Source organism: Chiloscyllium punctatum, chromosome 10 (assembly GCF_047496795.1).
Source record: "Chiloscyllium punctatum isolate Juve2018m chromosome 10, sChiPun1.3, whole genome shotgun sequence".
In the NCBI taxonomy this organism is placed as follows: Eukaryota; Metazoa; Chordata; class Chondrichthyes; order Orectolobiformes; family Hemiscylliidae; genus Chiloscyllium; species Chiloscyllium punctatum.
The window spans coordinates 34,406,511-34,426,558 of NC_092748.1; the positions used below are offsets into that span (position 1 = coordinate 34,406,511).

The 20,048-nt window shown below is 45.5% G+C and overlaps 1 protein-coding gene across 2 annotated transcripts in view; it reads left to right on the plus strand.

Moving 5' to 3' along the window:
* The first annotated feature begins 6,323 nt into the window (after positions 1 to 6,323).
* Positions 6,324 to 20,048, plus strand: part of vps16 (VPS16 core subunit of CORVET and HOPS complexes) — a 45,355-nt gene continuing 31,630 nt past the window's right edge. For both annotated transcript variants that reach the window (XM_072578880.1, XM_072578881.1), the window contains exons 1-10: positions 6,324 to 6,471; positions 12,550 to 12,635; positions 12,759 to 12,856; positions 13,464 to 13,592; positions 14,391 to 14,535; positions 15,584 to 15,699; positions 17,017 to 17,139; positions 17,744 to 17,799; positions 18,900 to 18,989; positions 19,877 to 19,971. In XM_072578880.1, the coding sequence (XP_072434981.1) occupies positions 6,422 to 6,471; positions 12,550 to 12,635; positions 12,759 to 12,856; positions 13,464 to 13,592; positions 14,391 to 14,535; positions 15,584 to 15,699; positions 17,017 to 17,139; positions 17,744 to 17,799; positions 18,900 to 18,989; positions 19,877 to 19,971 (988 nt within the window). In that variant the 5' untranslated portion in view covers positions 6,324 to 6,421. The remainder of the gene's footprint in view (positions 6,472 to 12,549; positions 12,636 to 12,758; positions 12,857 to 13,463; positions 13,593 to 14,390; positions 14,536 to 15,583; positions 15,700 to 17,016; positions 17,140 to 17,743; positions 17,800 to 18,899; positions 18,990 to 19,876; positions 19,972 to 20,048) is intronic.

Below are 20,048 nucleotides of genomic sequence, written 5' to 3' on the forward strand. Positions count from 1 at the left end.
ATGAATATCCTTTCACTATTACTCATGATCTCCCTAATGCCCACTGTACAGCTGAGCCAGCCATGGAGCAATGAATTTCACTGTGGCTGTATACCAGAAGAATTGAATGCAGGTTGAAGAGTGAGATGCACACAATGGGCTCCTGCACTGACAATCATCCATTCCCTCTCTACTTCTAACCCTTCTTTTAAGGTGCAGAGAGGCTACGTTTATAAATGTGCCATCTACAAAGCTCTCAACCTCACAATGATGCTCCAAAGCCCAGAGTTTGAGCTGCTACAACAGATAACATTTTCTGCATATTATCCAAGATGCAGGAAACGTACTTGAGTTCTTATGTGGAACAGAATGTGCATTCCAAGGGTTGGAGCTGCCCTGCCATTCTACCTACAGGATAGTAAGACTTACTGCTTAAAAAAAGATTCACATATCTTCATTAATTCAGTATAGGGAGGTTAATTGAGTTACTTTAATTAAACCCTATTACCAACAAATTTTAAATTTCTCAGTGCCTTAGATTAACTTCCTAACTTTGGCAAAAGGGAAACAAAGTTCAAATATTTACCAGCCAATCAACTCACGGCCTTCCTATCTTATTTAACTTTTTCTTTTCTCTCCTTTACTTCAATGACCATTACCTGGTTCATATTCCTCTTGGTTTGGTTCACAGCAATCCCAACCTGCTTCACATCTTCCTTGTCTGCTTAGCAGCTATCCCAGTCTGCTTCATACTCTTCCTGGCCCGCTTCATAGTGATCCTGACCTTCTGAATACTCCTGCTCAACTGCTTTGCAGTGATTCTGATCTGCTTTATTGTGATTCTGTTTGCCTCACAGTGATCCTGACCTGCTGTACATTCTTCCTGATTATTAGCATATTTTTCAGATCTTGCCAAAGTTGCTGGTATTTCCAGTACTTTGTGACTTTTATCGAACTTTAGTTCAGCAATAAAATGATACAGCACAGCAGGAAGTCAGTTGGCTCATTGGGTTTGTGCCAGTTATTTGAAAGAGCTATCTAAATGGGTTTTTAGCCATAGACTTGTAAATATTTCCTCTTCAAGTATTTGTCCAGTTCTATTTGGAAGCCATTATTGAATCTGCCTTCCCTACCTTTTCAGATAGATATCCTTTCATGATGCCTTGCTTCTTTACCAGTTACCTTAAATCTGTCTTTTGACTACTGACTCTTCTAAGATTGGAAACAATTTATCTTTACTTTTATCAAAACCCTTCCTAATTTTGAGTGTCCCTATTAATCCTCAATTCCCTTGCACCTTCTCTGCTCCAAGAAATCTCTCTATTCTTTCTCTGTAACTGTATTCCATTTTCAATATATTTTAACAATGAATATTAGCTGGCCACAGTTGGAAAAAAGCATGTGAGCGTCATGTAACATCCACACACTCTGTTCAACAGTATTACAGTTGTTGTATCACACTTTCATCCCTGGTGCCATTATAATGTATAACCACTGCCTTCTTGCTCAGACCTTGACTAGAACTGGTCACAGTACTCCCACTGGACTTTAAGCATTGTATATGTGAAAGTTTAGCTAACTTTTTTCCTTCTCACTTGTGGCTAGTACTGAGTGAGGCTATTGGAATCAGATTGTTTCTTCAAAGGTCCCTCAACTCACTTCTCGAAGTTTTCTGTCATATAATTTATTTTTTTCTTCTGTTTTTACCTTCAATTTTTCTTTCAGTTGTTGTCAGGACAACTCAAGTTATAAAGGCAAGGATCCTGTATTCCATATTGGCAGCCTTTTTTACTTGGCCTGTGATCTTCAAAGACTTGTGTATGTACATTGCCAGGACACTATGTTCCGGCAGTTTATTTAACATTGTTACATTTAGTTTACATTGCTTCTCATTCATCCTAACAAAACTTAAACTGTGTTAAATTGCATCTGTCATGGGTCTGCCCTATGTCCCCTTAAGGTCTGTTACAATCTTACGTGCTATTTACTGTATTTCCCTAAGTTTCAGGTCATCTGGAAGCTTTGAAATTATGCTATTCATTGCCAGGTTCCAATTATTAATTTAAACACTGTATAAAAAAGAGCAGTGGTTCTGACATCAATCCCTACAAGACACAAATGCACTCTTGGCTCCAATCTGAAAGACAATAATTCACAGTCCTCTCTTTTTTTGTTCCTTAGCCTATTTCCTATTCACACAGTACAGCCCCTATAAGCCGTATAGGCTTCAATCTTGTTAAAAGATCAATTCAGTTATTTTAGCAAATGGCATCATGTATAGAAAATGAACCAAAGTATATTCAACATAGTGGAGTTTGCAAATGATTAAAAGTAAAGTTGATTTGGTAATGCAAGTGTGAGTCTAATGTAAAGGCTTTTGATAAGGTTCCCCATGGTAGGCTTATTCAGAAAGTAAGGAGGCATGGGATGTCGAGAAAATTGGCTGACCCAAAGAAGTCAGAGGGTGGGAGTATTCAGCCTGGAGCTCTGTGACCAGGGGTGCTCTGCAGGGATCTGTTCTGGGACCGCTGCTGTTTGTGATTTTTATAATTGACTTGGATGAGGAAGTGGAAGGGTGGATTAGTAAGTTAGAAGGTTGGTGGAGTGATGGATTGCGTGGAGGGCTCTTATAGGTTGCAACGAGAAATTGACAGGATGCAGAACTGGGCTGAAGTAGCAGATGGAGTTCAACCTGGAAAAGTGTGAAGTATTTCATTTTGGAAGGTTGAATTTGAATGCAGAATACAATTACAGGGTTAAAAGTAGGATTTTTGGCAGGAGGAACAAAATGATCCTGGGGTCCATGCCCATAGATCCCTCAAAGGTGCCACTCAAATTGATAGGGTTGTTAAGAAGGCATATGGTATGTTGACTTTCATTAGTAGGGGGATTGAGTTTAAGAGCCACAACGTTATGCTGCAGCCCAAAGAGCCCTAATTAGACCATACTTGGAATATTGTGGTCAGTTCTGGTTGCTCCATTATAGGAAGGATGTGGAAGCTTTAGAGAGGGTGCAGTGGAGATTTACCAGGATGCTGCCTCGACTAGAGGATATGTCATATGAAGAAAGGTTGACAGTGCTAGGGCTTTACTTATTGCAACGAAGAAGGGTGAGAGGTGACTTGATAGAGGTGTTCAAGACGATGAGAGGCATAGAGTGAATAATCAGAGACTTTTTCCCAGGGCAGAAATGGCTATCACAAGGGGGCATAATTTTAAGGTAATTAAAGGAAGGTTCTGTGGAGATGACAGAGGTTAGTTCTTTACACAGCAAGTGGTGGGTGTATGGAATGCATTGCCAGCAGTGGTGATTCAGATACATTAGGGACATTTAAGCGACTCTTGGATAGGCATATGGATGATAGTAAATTGAAGGGTATGTAGGTTAGTTTGATCTCAGAGGAGAATAAAAGTTGGCACAACACCGAGGGCCGAAGAGCCTGTAATGTGCTGTACTGTTCCATGTTCTAAAGTGTACCAGTTTTAATAAATAGTTTATGGTGTATGTTTAGTTTGTGCCTATTTATTGTGTTTAGTCTTCACATTTTGGAGACAAGCATTCATAATATTCCATGTATAATAAGTAAATTTATGAATCAGTTGTCAAGAGGATAATTTAGACATTTCTAACATTTTTATATTATTTGTCCATCTTGGAAATAGGATTACATGTACGAATGAAAGTACGACAAAATTGGATGAATTACTAGTAAGATTTTGATTTGCATCTTTCACAATGATCATTAATAGATTAAATAAGTATAATGAAACTAGAATCTGCAGACATATCAAAAATAAAGGTGAACCCACTCTAATTTAGGTAGTATCTGTGGGGAGAGAAAAAAATGTGGTAACAATTCAGATTGATTATCTTACATTCGAACCGGGAATAATTTAAAATGTAAGGTTTTAAACATGTGAAAAGTGAAAAGATGGAAAAGGACGAGAGGGATGTTCTATGGTAGTGCAGGAGACAAGATAGATTAAACTACAAAAGATTTGATGTGGAGGTATCAGTGTTGGACTGGGACGGACAAAGTTAAAAATCACACAACACCAGGTTATAGTCCAACAGGTTTACTTGGAAATAACTGTACTAGCTTTCAGATTGCTGCTCCTTCATCAGGTAACTAGTAGGGCAGGATTATAACACACAAAATTTGTTGCAAAAGATCAGTGGCATGCAATTTAAAAAGATATAATGGACAAACCTAGATTGGTGTTAAATCTTTCATCTTTTAAAAAGGGTTGCCTGCAAATCTACTTCCTCCAAATAATTTTGAGCTCATTCCTGATGTAGGTCTTTTGCGTGAAACATCGATTCTCCTGCTTCTCGGATGCTTTTCCAGCACCACACTCTTGACACATTATGATTTAGTCTGCCATATTGATGTTCACTCACTTCACCTGTCCATATCCATTTGCAGCCTTTGTATCCTCACCACAGTTTGCATTCCCACTTCACTTTTTATCACTAACAAACTTAGATATTTTATTTTTTCAACCAAGTCATTAATATTACTTGTAATATTACTTAATATTACTATTAATAAAGCCCCCAGCAGTGATTCTTATGGCTCTGCAGTAGTTACAGCTTGTCAACTTGAAAATGCTTCTTTTGTCTCTACACTTTGCTTCCTGTCCATTAACAAATCTTCTCTCCATACTAATATATTACTCCAACTCCATATGCTATTTTACAATCCATAGGCATAATCCTGAATCTAGAGCACTTTGGAAGATTATGGTGTATGCACCTTCGATTTTCTTAAATATTTCAAAATTCTAGGGTAAAAACATTACATCATTAAGATCTCTTTAGTCCTATTGAGTGATTTTTACTGATATTAAATCAACAAAAGTCCACACTTGTGATAATGACATTCTGTCATCTCTGCTGTGGAAGTAGATATGAAGTACTTAATTAACAAGCATGCCATTTCTCTTAAGTTGGGGTTGGAGCATTTGTGCACAGTTATAGATCTGCTAATCAGCTTACTAAAACAAAATTAGATCCCAACATGAACTCATTCCTTGCTATTTGGTATGTTTGTAATTTACAGCCCAACAACTATTTGAAAATTATTTATTCCTCTAACGCTGTTTGCTTACTCATTCCTCACTCCCTTATTGCTGCCATTGATGGCCATACCTTTAACTACATAGGTTCTACACATTGGAACTCCCTTACTAAATAATTTCATCTGTTCTCTTCTTTTTTTTTAAGATCAACATTGAAATCAATGGTCAAGCTCGTACTCAGATTGTTTTTTGACCAATTAGTTCAGAGATGTTATTACATGTCTTGAGAGCAGGTGGGCCTCAAACCAAGTTTACCTGGCCTAGGAGTAGAGATACTAGCAGTATCCCACAAAAACCTAAAATTGCCTCAGTTTAGAGAAAATAGAAGAGCAAATTACTGCAGATTGTGGAACCTGTATGGAAACAACAAATAGACTCATAGAGATATGCAGCACAAAACAGACTTTTCGGTCTAACATGTCCATGCTGACCAGATACCCTAAAGTAATCTAGTGTCATTTGCCAGCATTTGGCCCATACCCCTCTAAACCCTTCCTATTCATCTATTCATCCAGATTCCTTTTAAATGTTGTAATTGTACCAATCTCTACCACTTTCTCTGGCACTCATTCCATTAATGCACCACCCCCTACATGAAAAAGTTGCCTCTGAAGTCCCTTTTAAATCTTTCTCCTCTCACCTTAAACATATGCCATCTAGTTTTGGACTCCTTACTGAAGATCACAGCAGGTCTGAGATGAAGAGTCTCCTAGACTTGAAACGTTAGTGCGCTTTGTCTCTATGGATGCTGTTTGACCTGCTGTGATTTTCAGCATTTGTTGTTTTCAGCTCTGTTTCGAGATGTTAAGACAGCTCTCAAGAGATCTCTTGGCTGAGGGTAGGGATAATACCACTTCTCACTCATCCAAGCCCCCAATGCAATTCATTGGGGGCTTGGGTGCTGCGGTGGTAGAGTCCTGGCTGCTGTTGTTGTGTCACTACCTCTGAGCCAGAAGGTCTGGGTTCAAGAGTGGAGAGTGGGTTGCCGGAAAGGCATAACAGGTTACGGCAGCATCCGAGGAAGAGGAGAGTCGACGTTTCAGGCGAGAGCCCATAATCAGATCTGGGTTCAAGGCCTACCTTCTCTGATTTTTAAAAAAAAATTAATGTGTGTGTTTTTTAGGGTGAGAAATAAAATCCAGGCACAATTTGGTTTAATCTGGATTATTTTAAAGAATGGACCCTATCTGACTGAGTGAGGTTGTTGTAGACTCTGGGAGCAGGTTGGGTTGAAGTGAGTGTATTACTGTCAGTGACTGACAGGTGGCGCAGTGTGTGTGGCTCGCGGAGCGGGGGGCGGTGCTGACGGGCGGCGGCTGCGCTCAGATCCGAAACCGGGACAGGGCCCCGAGCCGGAGACATGGCGTTCGTCACCGCCAGCTGGAATCCCTTCGGGGATGTGTTTTACAGGTTAGTGTCAGAGGGACCGGGAGAGTCCGCCCAGCGGCGATGGATACATCCCGTGACTAGTAATTTAATATAAACCGGACCGGGCCTTGTCTCTGCCCCCCCCCCCCCCCGCCGCAAATATCCCTCACAACTCACACACCCCTCCCTCAACACCCCCGTCCACCTCCCGAACACTCCCCTACTCCCAACTCTCCCCCTCCCCCCCATCACCCCCCTCCCCCCATCACCCCCCTCCCCCCCCAACACCCCCATCACCCCCCTCCCCCCATCACCCCCCTCCCCCCCCAACACCCCCATCACCCCCCTCCCCCCCCATCACCCCCCCTCCCCCCCCAACACCCCCCTCCCCCCCAACACCCCCCTCCCCCCCCAACACCCCCATCCCCCCCAACACCCCCATCACCCCCCTCCCCCCATCACCCCCCCTCCCCCCCCCCCAACACCCCCCTCCCCCCCCCCAACACCCCCCTCCCCCCCCCAACACCCCCCTCACCCCCCTCCCCCACCCTCCCCCCCCATCACCCCCCTCCCCCCCCAACACCCCCATCACCCCCCTCCCCCCATCACCCCCCCTCCCCCACCAACACCCCCATCACCCCCTCCCCCCATCACCCCCCTCCCCCCATCACCCCCCATCACCCCCCATCACCCCCCTCCCCCCCCAACACCCCCATCACCCCCCCTCCCCCCCCCAACACCCCCATCACCCCCCTCCCCCAACACCCCCATCACCCCCCTCCCTCCCCCCAACACCCCCATCACCCCCCTCCCCCCATCACCCCCCTCCCCCCAACACCCCCCATCCCCCCCTCCACCCCATCACCCCCATCACCCCCCATCACCCCCCTCCCCCCCCATCACCCCCCTCCCCCCCCATCACCCCCCCTCCCCCCCCAACACCCCCATCACCCCCCTCCCCCCCCAACACCCCCATCACCCCCCTCCCCCCCCAACACCCCCATCACCCCCCTCCCCCAACACCCCCATCACCCCCCTCCCCCCCAACACCCCCATCACCCCCCTCCCCCCATCACCCCCCTCCCCCCATCACCCCCCTCCCCCCAACACCCCCATCCCCCTCCTCCCCCATCACCCCCTCCCCCCCCAACACCCCCATCACCCCCCCCCCAACACCCCCATCACCCCCCTCCCCCCATCACCCCCCCTCCCCCCCCCAACACCCCCATCACCCCCCTCCCCCCCCCAACACCCCCATCACCCCCCTCACCCCCATCACCCCCCTCCCCCCCCAACACCCCCATCACCCCCCTCCCCCCCCAACACCCCCATCACCCCCCTCCCCCCATCACCCCCCTCCCCCCCCCATCACCCCCCTCCCCCCCCCCATCACCCCCCTCCCCCCCCCCCCATCACCCCCCCCTCCCCCCCCCCATCACCCCCCTCCCCCCCCCATCACCCCCCTCCCCCCCCCCATCACCCCCCTCCCCCCCCCCATCACCCCCCCTCCCCCCCCATCACCCCCCTCCCCCCCCATCACCCCCCTCCCCCCCAACACCCCCATCACCCCCCTCCCCCCCCAACACCCCCATCACCCCCCTCCCCCCCCAACACCCCCATCACCCCCCTCCCCCCATCACCCCCCTCCCCCACCAACACCCCCACACCCCCCTCCCCCCCATCACCCCCCCTCCCCCCATCACCCCCCTCCCCCCACCAACACCCCCCATCACCCCCCTCCCCCCCCCAACACCCCCATCACCCCCCTCCCCCCATCACCCCCCCTCCCCCACCAACACCCCCATCACCCCCCCTCCCCCCATCACCCCCCCCTCCCCTCTCCCCCCCAACACCCCCCATCCCCCCCTCCCCCACCAACACCCCCACACCCCCCTCCCCCCATCACCCCCCTGCCCCCATCACCCCCCTCCCCCCATCACCCCTCCCCCCCATCACCCCCTCCCCCCCCATCACCCCACCCCCCCCCCCAACACCCCCATCACCCCCCTCCCCCACCAACACCCCCCTCCCCCACCAACACCCCCCTCCCCCCATCACCCCCCTCCCCCCATCACCCCCCTCCCCCCATCACCCCTCTCCCCCCCAACACCCCCATCACCCCCCTCCCCCCATCACCCCCCTCACCCCCCTCCCCCCTTCACCCCCCTCCCCCACCAACCCCCCCATCACCCCTCCCCCCCCAACACCCCCATCACCCCCCTCCCCCCATCACCCCCCTCCCCCACCATCACCCCCCTCCCCCACCAACACCCCCCCTCCCCCCATCACCCCCCCTCCCCCCATCACCCCCCTCCCCCCAACACCCCCCTCCCCCCAACACTCCCCCCTCCCCCAACACCCTCCCCCTACCCTGTTCCCCCCCCATCAGCCCTTTCCCTTCCCCCCCCCAACACCCCCTTCCCTGTCACCCAACATCCCCCCCCACATTCCCCCCCCCCCCCACATTCCCCCCCCCCCCCACATTCCCCCCCCCCACATTCCCCCCCCCCCCCCACATTCCCCCCCCCCCCACATTCCCCCCCCCCCACATTCCCCCCCCCCCCACATCCCCCCCCCCCCACATTCCCCCCCCCCCCACATTCCCCCCCCCCCCACATTCCCCCCCCCCCCACATTCCCCCCCCCCCACATTCCCCCCCCCCCACATTCCCCCACCCCACATTCCCCCCACCCCCCAATTCCCCCCACCCCCCAATTCCCCCAATTCCCCCCATTCCCCCCAATTCCCCCCCATTCCCACCCCCACATTCTCCCCCCCCCCCACATTCCCCCCCCCACATTCCCCCCCCCCACATTCCCCCCCCCACATTCCCCCCCCCCCCCCCACATTCCCCCCCCCCCACATTCCCCCCCCCCCACATTCCCCCCCCCCACATTCCCCCCCCCCACATTCCCCCCCCCCACATTCCCCCCCCCCACATTCCCCCCCCCCACATTCCCCCCCCCACATTCCGCCCCCCCCCACATTCCGCCCCCCCCCACATTCCGCCCCCCCCCACATTCCGCCCCCCCCCACATTCCGCCCCCCCCCCCACATTCCCGCCCCCCCCCACATTCCGCCCCCCCCCCACATTCCGCCCCCCCCCACATTCCGCCCCCCCCCACATTCCGCCCCCCCCCACATTCCCCCCCCCCCCCACATTCCCCCCCCCCACACATTCCCCCCCCCCCACATTCCCCCCCCCCCCCACATTCCCCCCCCCTCCCCCCACATTCCCCCCCCCCCCACATTCCCCCCCCCCACATTCCCCCCACCCCCCCCCCCCCCATTCCCCCCCCATTCCCCCCACCACATTCCCCCCCCATTCCCCCCCACCACATTCCCCCCCCCACCACATTCCCCCCCCACCACATTCCCCCCCCACCACATTCCCCCCCCCCCACATTCCGCCCCCCCCCCCACATTCCGCCCCCCCCCACATTCCGCCCCCCCCCCCACATTCCGCCCCCCCCCAATTCCCCCCCCCCCCCAATCTCCCCCCCCCCCAATCTCCCCCCCCCCAACATTCCTCCCCCCCCCCAACATTCCTCCCCCCCCCCAACATTCCTCCCCCCCCAACATTCCTCCCCCCCCCAACATTCCCCACCCCCAACATTCCCCACCCCCAACATTCCCCACCCCCAACATTCCCCACCCCCAACATTCCCCACCCCCAACATTCCCCCCAACCCTCCTCCACCCCCCCCGCCGTCCGCGGCCACCCCCCGTGCCCCCCACCCTCCGCGGCTACCCCCCGTGCCCCCCACCCTCCACACCCCCTGCCGCGCACCCAACACCCCCCCCCCCCACCGCGCGGCGCCTCACCCGCCTCCCTGCCTCACCCACCTGCCCAGCCTGCCGGCCCTGCCCGTCGTGCCCCCCACCCCCACCAACCGCCGCGCCCCACACACCACGCCACCCCCAGCTGCGTGCCCCCCCAGCCGCGCCCCCACCCGCACCATCCTCCCACCCCATCCTCCGCCCCCCCCAACCCGCCCCATCCTCCACCCCCCCCACCCGCCCAATCCTCCGCATCCGCCCGCCCGTCCCATCCTCCGCCCGCCCGTCCCATCCTCCGCCCGCCCGTCCCATCCTCCGCCCGCCCCATCCTTTCAGTAGCAGCCCATCCCATACATGTACCACCCTTGGTGTGAAAAGGTTGCCTCTTAGTTCTGGATGTAGGTTTGTTTGTGGAGCTGGAGGTTCATTTCCAGACATTTCGTCACCCTACTAGGTAACATCTTCAGTGGGCCTCAGGCTAAGCACTGCTGATAATTCCTGCTTTCTATTTATAGGTTAGGGTTGGTGATGTCATTTCCTGTGGTGAAGTCACTTCCTGATCTTTTTCTCAGGGGGTGGTAGGTGGGGTCTAACTCAATGTGTTTGTTGATAGAGTTCGTGTTGGAAAGCCATGCTTCAAGGAATTCTCATGCGTGTCTTCGTTTGGCTTGTCCTAGAATGGATGTGTTGTCCCAGTCAAAATATACAGACAACAAGCAAAACTAATGTCATTTACGAAATACTGTGCAAGGATTGTAACAAACACTACATTGGACAAACAGGCAAAAAACTAGTAACAAAAAGACATGATCCTCTCTCACTAGTATCCTTGCATACAGATGAGTAAGGACACCATTTCAACTGCATACCAAATGCTTTCTTCACTATCTATCTACTTGTGACTCCACTTTCAAGGAGCTATGAACCTGCACTCCAAGATCTCTTTGTTTAGCAAATCCTGCTCAGATTTGCTTTCCCAAAATGCAGCACCGCACATTTATCTAAATTAAACTTCATCTGCCATCCTCAGCCCATTGGCCCATCTGATCAAGAGCCTGTTGTACTCTGAGGTAACCTCCTTTGCTGTCCACTGCACTTCCAAATTTGGGGTCATCTGCAAACTTACTAACTATACTTCTTATGCTCACATCCAAATTATTTATATAAATGACAAAAAGTAGTGGGCCCAGCACCGATCCTTGTGGCACTCCACTGGTCACAGGCCTCCCGTCTGAAAAACAACTATCTACCACCACCTTCTGTCTTCTACCTTTGAGCCAGTTCCGTATCCAAATGGCTAGTTCTCCATGTATTCCGTGAGATCCAATCTTGCTAACCGGTCTCCCATGGGGAACCTTGTCGATTGCCTTACTGAAGTGCACATAGATCACATCTACTGCTCTGGCCTCATCAATCCTCTTTGTTACTTCAAAATCTCAGTGTCGGCAAAAACAATAAATTCAAGCTTGATTGGGTTTTAGTATCCTGGGCCATAATTTAAACTGGTTAAATTTGAAGTGTTTTCAAAACAGCCACCAACTCAAGTATCTATTTCACAACCAAATGTTACATTAAAATACACACCTCTGAATCCTGTCCGGGGTAGGAATGCTACCACTATACTACAGGTTTCACTTGGGAAGGATATTTTGGCCTTTCACCATTGGATTTGTGACAGATGATGGTAGACAAATGATAAGCATAAGTTGTGATTCAGTGGCGCTGTAATGAGGGAGAGGTACACATTTTCACCATGTCTTATGTCCCGGCAGTTTCATTGCAACATAGTCGCTAACCATCATGATCTACAAAATATAGAGGGATCCTTATTAGCTAAAGAAAATGCCAGGGGATAATCAGCTTTTTTTTTCTTTTTGTTCATTCAGAGGATGTGGGCATGGATATTTGTGTCAGCCTTATTGCCCATCCCTAATTGCCTAGAGGACAGTTGCTGTGGGTCAGAGGTGATGGTAGGCCAGATCAGATAAGGATGGCTGTTGCCTTCCCTAGCTGTTGCCTTCCCTAAAGGATGCTAGTAAACTAGATTGTTTTTTCCTGACATTCAACAATGATTTCATAGTTTTTATTAGACTTTTATTTCCAGATTTTTATTGAATTCAAGTTCCACCATCTGCCATTATCTGGATCTCTGGATTAATAGTCTAGTGATAATATGACTAGGTCATCATTTAATTGAACCATTGCCATACACAGAGTACCCGTATAGAAAAGGGAATTGACGGATTAGTCTGAGAATGTAAATCTTTGCTATTTCATCACTTAATACTTCATTTAGACTTTTTATTTTGGTAATTATATATTTTTGCTCTCTCTGAAAAGGAAATTTAACCTGTATTCTGATTGGAAGATGAAAGAAGACCTCAGTAACTGTTTAATTGCAGCTGCACCATATGCTGGTCCAATAGGTAAGATATTCCATGATTATTAATTTTTTTACTACTTTTCCAGTATTAGAAGTGCAATGTTGCCAGAAGAAAAGTTAGACATGACCGGTGGTAATATGAAATGGTGATTCATGTCTATTGCAGCTTTGATGATCAATGGATCACACAAAGAAAGATCTCCAAGTTTACGACCTATAATGGAAATCTACTCTTCATCAGGAAATCGGATTGTTTCCTTGCCAGTAAGTTTGATTTTTCTGTTATATCTTGTTTCGCCAACTTGAAGTGCAATGGGCAAAGAATTGGCAAATACTGTCGATGGGAAAACTAAAATAAAAATTGAAATGCTATAATTAGGACTGGCAGCATCTTAAGAGGATGGACAGTTAGCATTTCAAGTCCAAGGACCGATCTTCAAAATGACAAGAGTAGCTCACGTGAATAATCTAAACCATGCTGAAATAATCTTTCCAAAAACAAAATGTGCAGGTTAGAAATATTAAGTTGCAGCTTAATACAAGTCGAGAGTGAGGTAGGTATTGCTGGATACCTTTTATTTATAAGTTACTAATTAGGTCAGCCTTGTCACAAATTTGAGGAAACACTTGATCTCTTAACTGGCTATGAGTGCCCATCTTTTTTCTGCAATGTTGTATGCACTAAAGTTGAGTAGTTGTATAAAAACAAATAACCAGTGAGTGGTGTTGATGGATATGTACAGCAAAACATTTACACTGGCCAAGGTGACCTCGTACCACGATTTATGTTCTTTTGTTTGTGTAGTAAAGCTAACATATAAATTTGAAATGAATAATGCTTTCACTTTCTGTATTTTTTTCATCCCTACAGTGGAAAAGTGGTCAGGTGGTTCACATTGGGTGGACTACCAATGAGGATCTACTCTGTATACAAGACGATGGAACTGTTCTCATCCATGATATTTTTGGCACATTTAAGAGGCACTTCAGCATGGGAAATGTGAGTTCATTTCAAAAGTTATACTGTACAAATAAGACCATCCTGTAGAAGAATTTGCAATTTGGCTGGTTTACCTATGTTGTGGAGTGTGCTTGATACTCATGAAGCTCTACTTCATGATGATGCAACAACACTTTCAAAAAATGAAAAAAGAAAGTTAATTGGGAGATTGATTATCCTTTTGGAAAATATCATCCTGGCAGTTAATACATTTCAGATAAGCTCTCTGAGAAATGTTATTCCAGTGCCCGGAAAGATCTCATCACTCTCTTCAAGGAAAAGTAGGACATCTTCGCAGTATCTGCACTAAATTTTAACCCTCAGTTGAAAACATGAGAGAGATTTAAGATTATTTTAAATAACTGTGAAATGTTGCCATGGTCTCAGGTATATGAAAGCTTCAAACCAAGCAACTTTCTGCAATCTGACAGGCTTGATGGTGATGGTTTAGTAAACTATTCATTCACCAACCATTATTTCCCTTGTCATGAGCACAATACATTGTTTTTAATGCGTGATCTTTGGTTGAAATTTCAAACAGTTTTTATAATGAATGAAAACGTCGAGATATATTAGTTGAAAATAACTTCTTTTCTCTGCACAGATATAGCATTTAAGTATCTTTCTCTGTTGCACAGCTTGTCTCCCTGTAGCTAATAGTCATTGCTGCCTTTGCCAAAGAACTTAGTGCTGTCCTTCCAGTGTGAGCTCCAAAATGAGTTTTATTGTTGAGTTGACTTGCATGTCACAGGTCTGCTAGCTTAGTAACATAATTAACTTTTTGCCTCCATTTTGAAGGAAGTGTTACAGAACCGAGTTGTGGATGCCAAAGTATTCCCCACTGCTTATGGCTCAGGAGTTGTTATATTAACTGGTGCTTTTAGATTCACACTTGCCACAAATATAGACGACCTCAAACTCCGACGATTTCCTGAAGTTCCAGGTAAATATTCGATGTTCAGTTACGGAATTAAGTTGTTGCAGGGTAACAGTTCTCAACCAGGCTACTGATTTATGTAAACATTAGAAGTAGGACATTTGTTCTTACAGTATGTCATCTACTTCCATAATTTATATGAAATCTGTTGAGATTATCATTGTCTATATAGAAAATTCAACCCCCTTTGGAGGGTTGACAGTTAAGATGTGCAATTGAATTTATTGTTTTTTACTGACAACTTGTGATATTATCAACAGCTTAATAATGTCATTTTACCCATTTTTTTTAACCATCTAAAATGTTTATATCGTTGTAAATCTGCCTGGTATGTCCATTGTGAAATTCACTCCAAAATGTCTCTTAGCCCATAATGGAGTTATGATTCTGCTTTTCGAGAGTAATTTAAATGGAGGTGCATGAGATTTAAATTAATGGCTTGATATTACATTAGAAAAAATGAGTTGTGCAGAAAACTGAGTTCTGTCATCCTATTATAAATATATTCAGAGGGCTGAATAACTTCCTCCCACTCTTATTTCTTATGATCTTTCTTCATTTCTATAATTGAGCACTGCTGCACATTCAGTGCTGGTCCAAAAACTGATGATTGACATTCTTTCGTATGTGACAGAAAGGGGTACTTCACTGCGGTATTAATAGAAATTGATACAAGTGTAAAATTGATACACTCAGATTATATACAATCAGCAAGATTGCAAATAAATATTGAAAGGAGTTGATTTTTCGAACAACCTACCAAGGGAGGAGATCCAAAGCAAAATTAAAGAAACGTTTTGAAGAGTGACACATTATAATACGCAACTGATAGATTAGCAAGAAAGGCTAGATGTGATTACTGTCTTTGCCAGCTTTGATTTTTTGGTTTAAATATTTCTAATGTAATACCATTTGGCCAAGCAATATTGACATGTAATGCTTGACCATTATCATGAGAGGATATGAAAGAGGACAAACTATTACAGGGTGATGGAATTTTGATAGAAAATATACCAATAAGTATTGTATTATGCTTCTTTTCCATCCCTAACAGGATTGCTGCGCCCACCAACGTGCTGGGCTGTATTGATGCAAGATCGACAACCCAAAATTGTTCTTGCTACTGGGAAGGATGTATATGTCTTAGATAACGCTTCCTGCACATCTGTGGTGAGCATAAAATCTGCCTGATTGCAATAACAAGTACTGAACAGTTAGTTCATTTCATACAAGAAACAAAGTACAGTGTGAAGTCTATTCAGAAATCGGCACATTAACACTAAGTAACAAGCAATAGGAAACTCCGACTTGTCAGATGGTTACAGTTTACTAGTATGTGTATTGACCTGAAGAAGTGAGATGCTGTCAAATGGTGCAGCACCCTATATCTAGTTAATGTAGCATAACATGAAGTGAGGTATGACAGATCATTAGGGTAAACTCACAACTCCTTAAGACTGTAGAATGTGCAATGACTGCTGTGAAGAGGAAACATGGTAGATGTACATGTAGGAAAATACTCAGTGGTAACTGTGATTCCTGATTTGTAAGTCAAATAAGATTCTATTTTAAACGTTACTATTTTAAAATAATTTCCTACAAAGTAACAGTGATGACAGTTAGAAGCAATTAATTGACCATTGGAAAGTTTTAAAAGTTTAAGTACAATAAATATAACTTTATTAATTCCTTCTCATCTCTATATGCACAAAAGAAAGATATTTTTACATAGCATCTTTCATGATTCAGGACATATCAAAGTACATTCTAATCAGTGAGGTACTTTTCAAGCTAATTTGCACACAGCAAGTTTCCATTAACTGGAATATGACGATTGGATAATCTGGTTCATATTGATTGAAAGATAAATGTTGACCAAGACACTGGGCAAATTCCGTACTCCTCAGTTAATGTCCTGGGATCGTTTACCCTCACCTGAGAGGGTAGTAGGCGTGTTGGTTTAACAATGCATCTGCAAGGCAGCACCTCAGACCTTGCAGCACTTACTCAACATGGGGCTCAGCCTAGCGTTTTTGGTTGAACGTATGACCTCAGACTTCAAGGCAAGAGTGCTACCGCTGGATCATTGCTAAATCTAATGGTTATTAATGGAAGTAGGAATAAGAAGTACTTGTTTCCATGATTCTTCTGAATCAACCTAAACCAATTGATGTGTTATAGTTCAGTCTACTAAACTTCAGATAACAATTTAGGAAAGTCATAGAACTTAAGATTGCCTCCTTCTAAGCAGTCCTGGTAGCACAGCCAATTATATATTTAGACATGAATTCATATAACATAGACCATTAAGATTAGAAACGTAACTTTCTAATCTTAATGGTGACTGTACTGATGAAACAGATACACTTTTACAGATCACAACAGTTAAGAGGAGTAGAGGCATGAGGTCTCTGCATTCTTAGGGAATAGGGAAAAAAATATTGATTGGTATTTGACTAATTTAAAAAAAATCTTTTTCTTTTATAGATTCCACCTGGCCTTGGACCGCAAGTCTGTGGATTTACCCAAATTGCTGTTTCATTCAATTATAAAAAGCTTGCTCTATTTACAGACGCTGGTAACATTTGGATGGGTTCTTCATCATTCAAGGTAATGTGAACAGTCTAATCTTGATTGTAATAAAGTTTTAGTTGCTGTAACCTGAGCAAATGAATTAATTGGTTAACATAATAATTTTAACATTTTGCAACAACTTTTATTTATGTAAAGCTTTTAAAAATTGCACGTTTCACAGGAGCATTTGATAATGAAATCAGAGATCAAGCCATAAGAGAAAATAAAAAGAATAAATGATGAAAAATTTGGTTTGAGGAGGCAGGGAGAATCTGAGTTTCATGCTTAGACAATTGAAGTGTGCTGGTGGATAGATTAGAATCTGGAATGTGCATGAGACCCAAAGTGGAAGTTTGCAGAGATCTTGAAGGTTTGCAGAGTTGGAGGAATGTATGAAGAGGGAGCAAAGTCATGGAAGAATTTGAAAACTGAAATGACTACTTTTGAATTGAGGATTGAATTTGAATTTTAGATGAACTCAAACATTATGGGGAGGAAGATGGGAAGCTTCTTGGGATTGAAAAGGGTGGTGCTTATATAATGTTTATTGTAGCCGCTTTTTATCTAGATGTACAAAGCTATGAAAACTGAATTTGTTTTCTGTATTAAATATTTAAAACGTGTAGTGCTTTGTTTCCAGGACAAATTGTGTGTAGTTGAGACAAACTTCAAAACAGCACCTAAGCAGTTTGTCTGGTAAGTGGTTGTTGTAGCTTTGATTCAAATGAATTTAAGTTTCACATTTTTTTTAATGTCAACATGAGACAATTGTGGATAGTAGAGAATATCTAAATTTGCCAGTAACCGAATAAGTAACCCAGGTTCATTTCCTAAACAGAGCAAAGTTACTTTCTAAAAGAACACTTGCCAAAAAAGGAGATGCTGAAAAGATACTTCTTGTCAGGGATGGGAGGATGAAATTAGGGGTGTGTAGTTTAAAAATAAGGAATCTCCCATTTATAACAGATGAGAAATGCAATCGATTTAAGGGTCACAAATCTTCGGAATCCTCTTTCTCAGAAAGCGTGGGAGGCTGGGCCATTGAATATATTGAAGGCTAAGTGAGAGATTTTAGTTCTATAAGGGAGCCAAGGGTCACTGGGTCAAGCAGGAAAGTAGAGTTAAAGCCACAGGATCGTTAGCCATGATATTATTGAATGGCAAAACAGCCTTAAGGCTTGACAGCCTCCTCCCCCCCCCTCCCCCCCCCCTCCCCCCCCCTCCTCCTCCTCCTCCTCCTCCTCCTCCGCCGCCGCCGCCGCCTGTTATGTCCCTATGCTCAGAGGGAAGGAGCTCTAGAGAGAAGGGTGACATTAGGAATGTTCTGATTGTTTAATAGCAGGAGAGACTAGTGTACATCTATTTTATTGACGTTATTTACTCCGAGTAAAAGTGACACAGACCCAAAGTTTGCATTCCATTAATACTTCTAGTGAAAATCCTCATTAGCCCTGGGATGGCTTTCAGAAATTTATTAGTCAAATAACCTTGCTGAATCTTCCCTCTCAATAGCTAATTTTGAGTTATATTCAAAGTGCATTAAAATCTTTTAAAAACTGTTTCATTTTCTCTCATCATATCAATTTACAAATAAAATGTAGGTACTTACAGTTATGCAGGAAAGGGCTTGTATCTGCCTTTAATAATATCTTTGCTAGTGCGATGTGCAGTGTTTTGTAATATGGTAAACTAGTGGTGAGTAAGTCCTAAAAGTCCCCTTATTTAACAATGTTTGCACATGTGAAAGAACAGAAGATGCATCTTGATTTTGGTAACCTTTCCCTTTCCATTTTTAGGTGTGATAGACCAAAAAGCGACAATCCTACTGTAGTTGGTATTTGGGATAAACTACTTGTTATAACGGGGAAAACAAAGGAGACCATTAAGTATCCTTATCTTGTGACTAGGATTGATTCCTATAATCATAAATACCTTCTGCTGTCAGAATATAGTATCAAAAGGACCATAATAGGCCATCAGGTCAGTACGAAAGTCCAAAGACGTACAGCAATGAGCCATTCCACACTCTCACCTTTATCAGCACAACTTTCCAGAAATTGCATGTGATTTCAGCACCAGAGTTTTGTTAGAACTTGTCTTTGAGAGTGAACACTTTTAGGATTGGTGTGAAGGAAGCAAGAAAAATGTCTGCAACAGTGTTTTCTCTTGTGGAACAACGTTGATTCGAGTCATGGAGAAATCATTGTTGAAATCTCATTATCATTTTTCATGCTTAAAAACGTGAGCACTATACTGTTGTTCTAGGACAGAACAAAATCAACAAAACATAACTGCTATTGCAAAATGGTTGCAGTAAGTTTCTATCTCTAAAACAGGAAAGTGAGACAAAGGTAAAATCAAAGACTTGAGAAAAATGAAGTTGAAACAAAAAATGTTCTGGGTTATCCCGAGTATCCATTCCTGAATATACACAAGGATGAAATGTACAGATTATGGTCTCTTCAGGACTCAAAATGAATGGGAAGCAAGTGAGAAAATGGAATTGACATGTAAGGTCAACCATCGCTGTATTGAAAGGCAGAGCAGGCTTGAGGGGCTGAATGGTCTCGTCCTCTTTCTTACATTTTAATAAAAATTGAGAATGATAATCTGTGTTGGATCTACTTTGCTGTCAAGTAAAGTGGTCAGTCGCTGTCTTACTGAAAAGTAAGTATTTGTTTGCAGTCACTTTTGTTTTGCCCTTCTGTCCATTGTACAATCCATAAATGTTGTGTTTTAAACATTTAAAATTAAATCTTTAACTGAAGTTCAGATTTTATCAAGATGAGGATGTTCACTTAGTGCCTGAGATCGATGGTGTTCGAATCATTAGTTCTTCTAATCATGAATTTCTACATGAAGTCCCACGTAAGTTCTGCACTTATTCAGTAAAAAATGATTCAGTAATGGGCAGCACTGCTGCCTCACAGTGCAGGGAGCTGGGT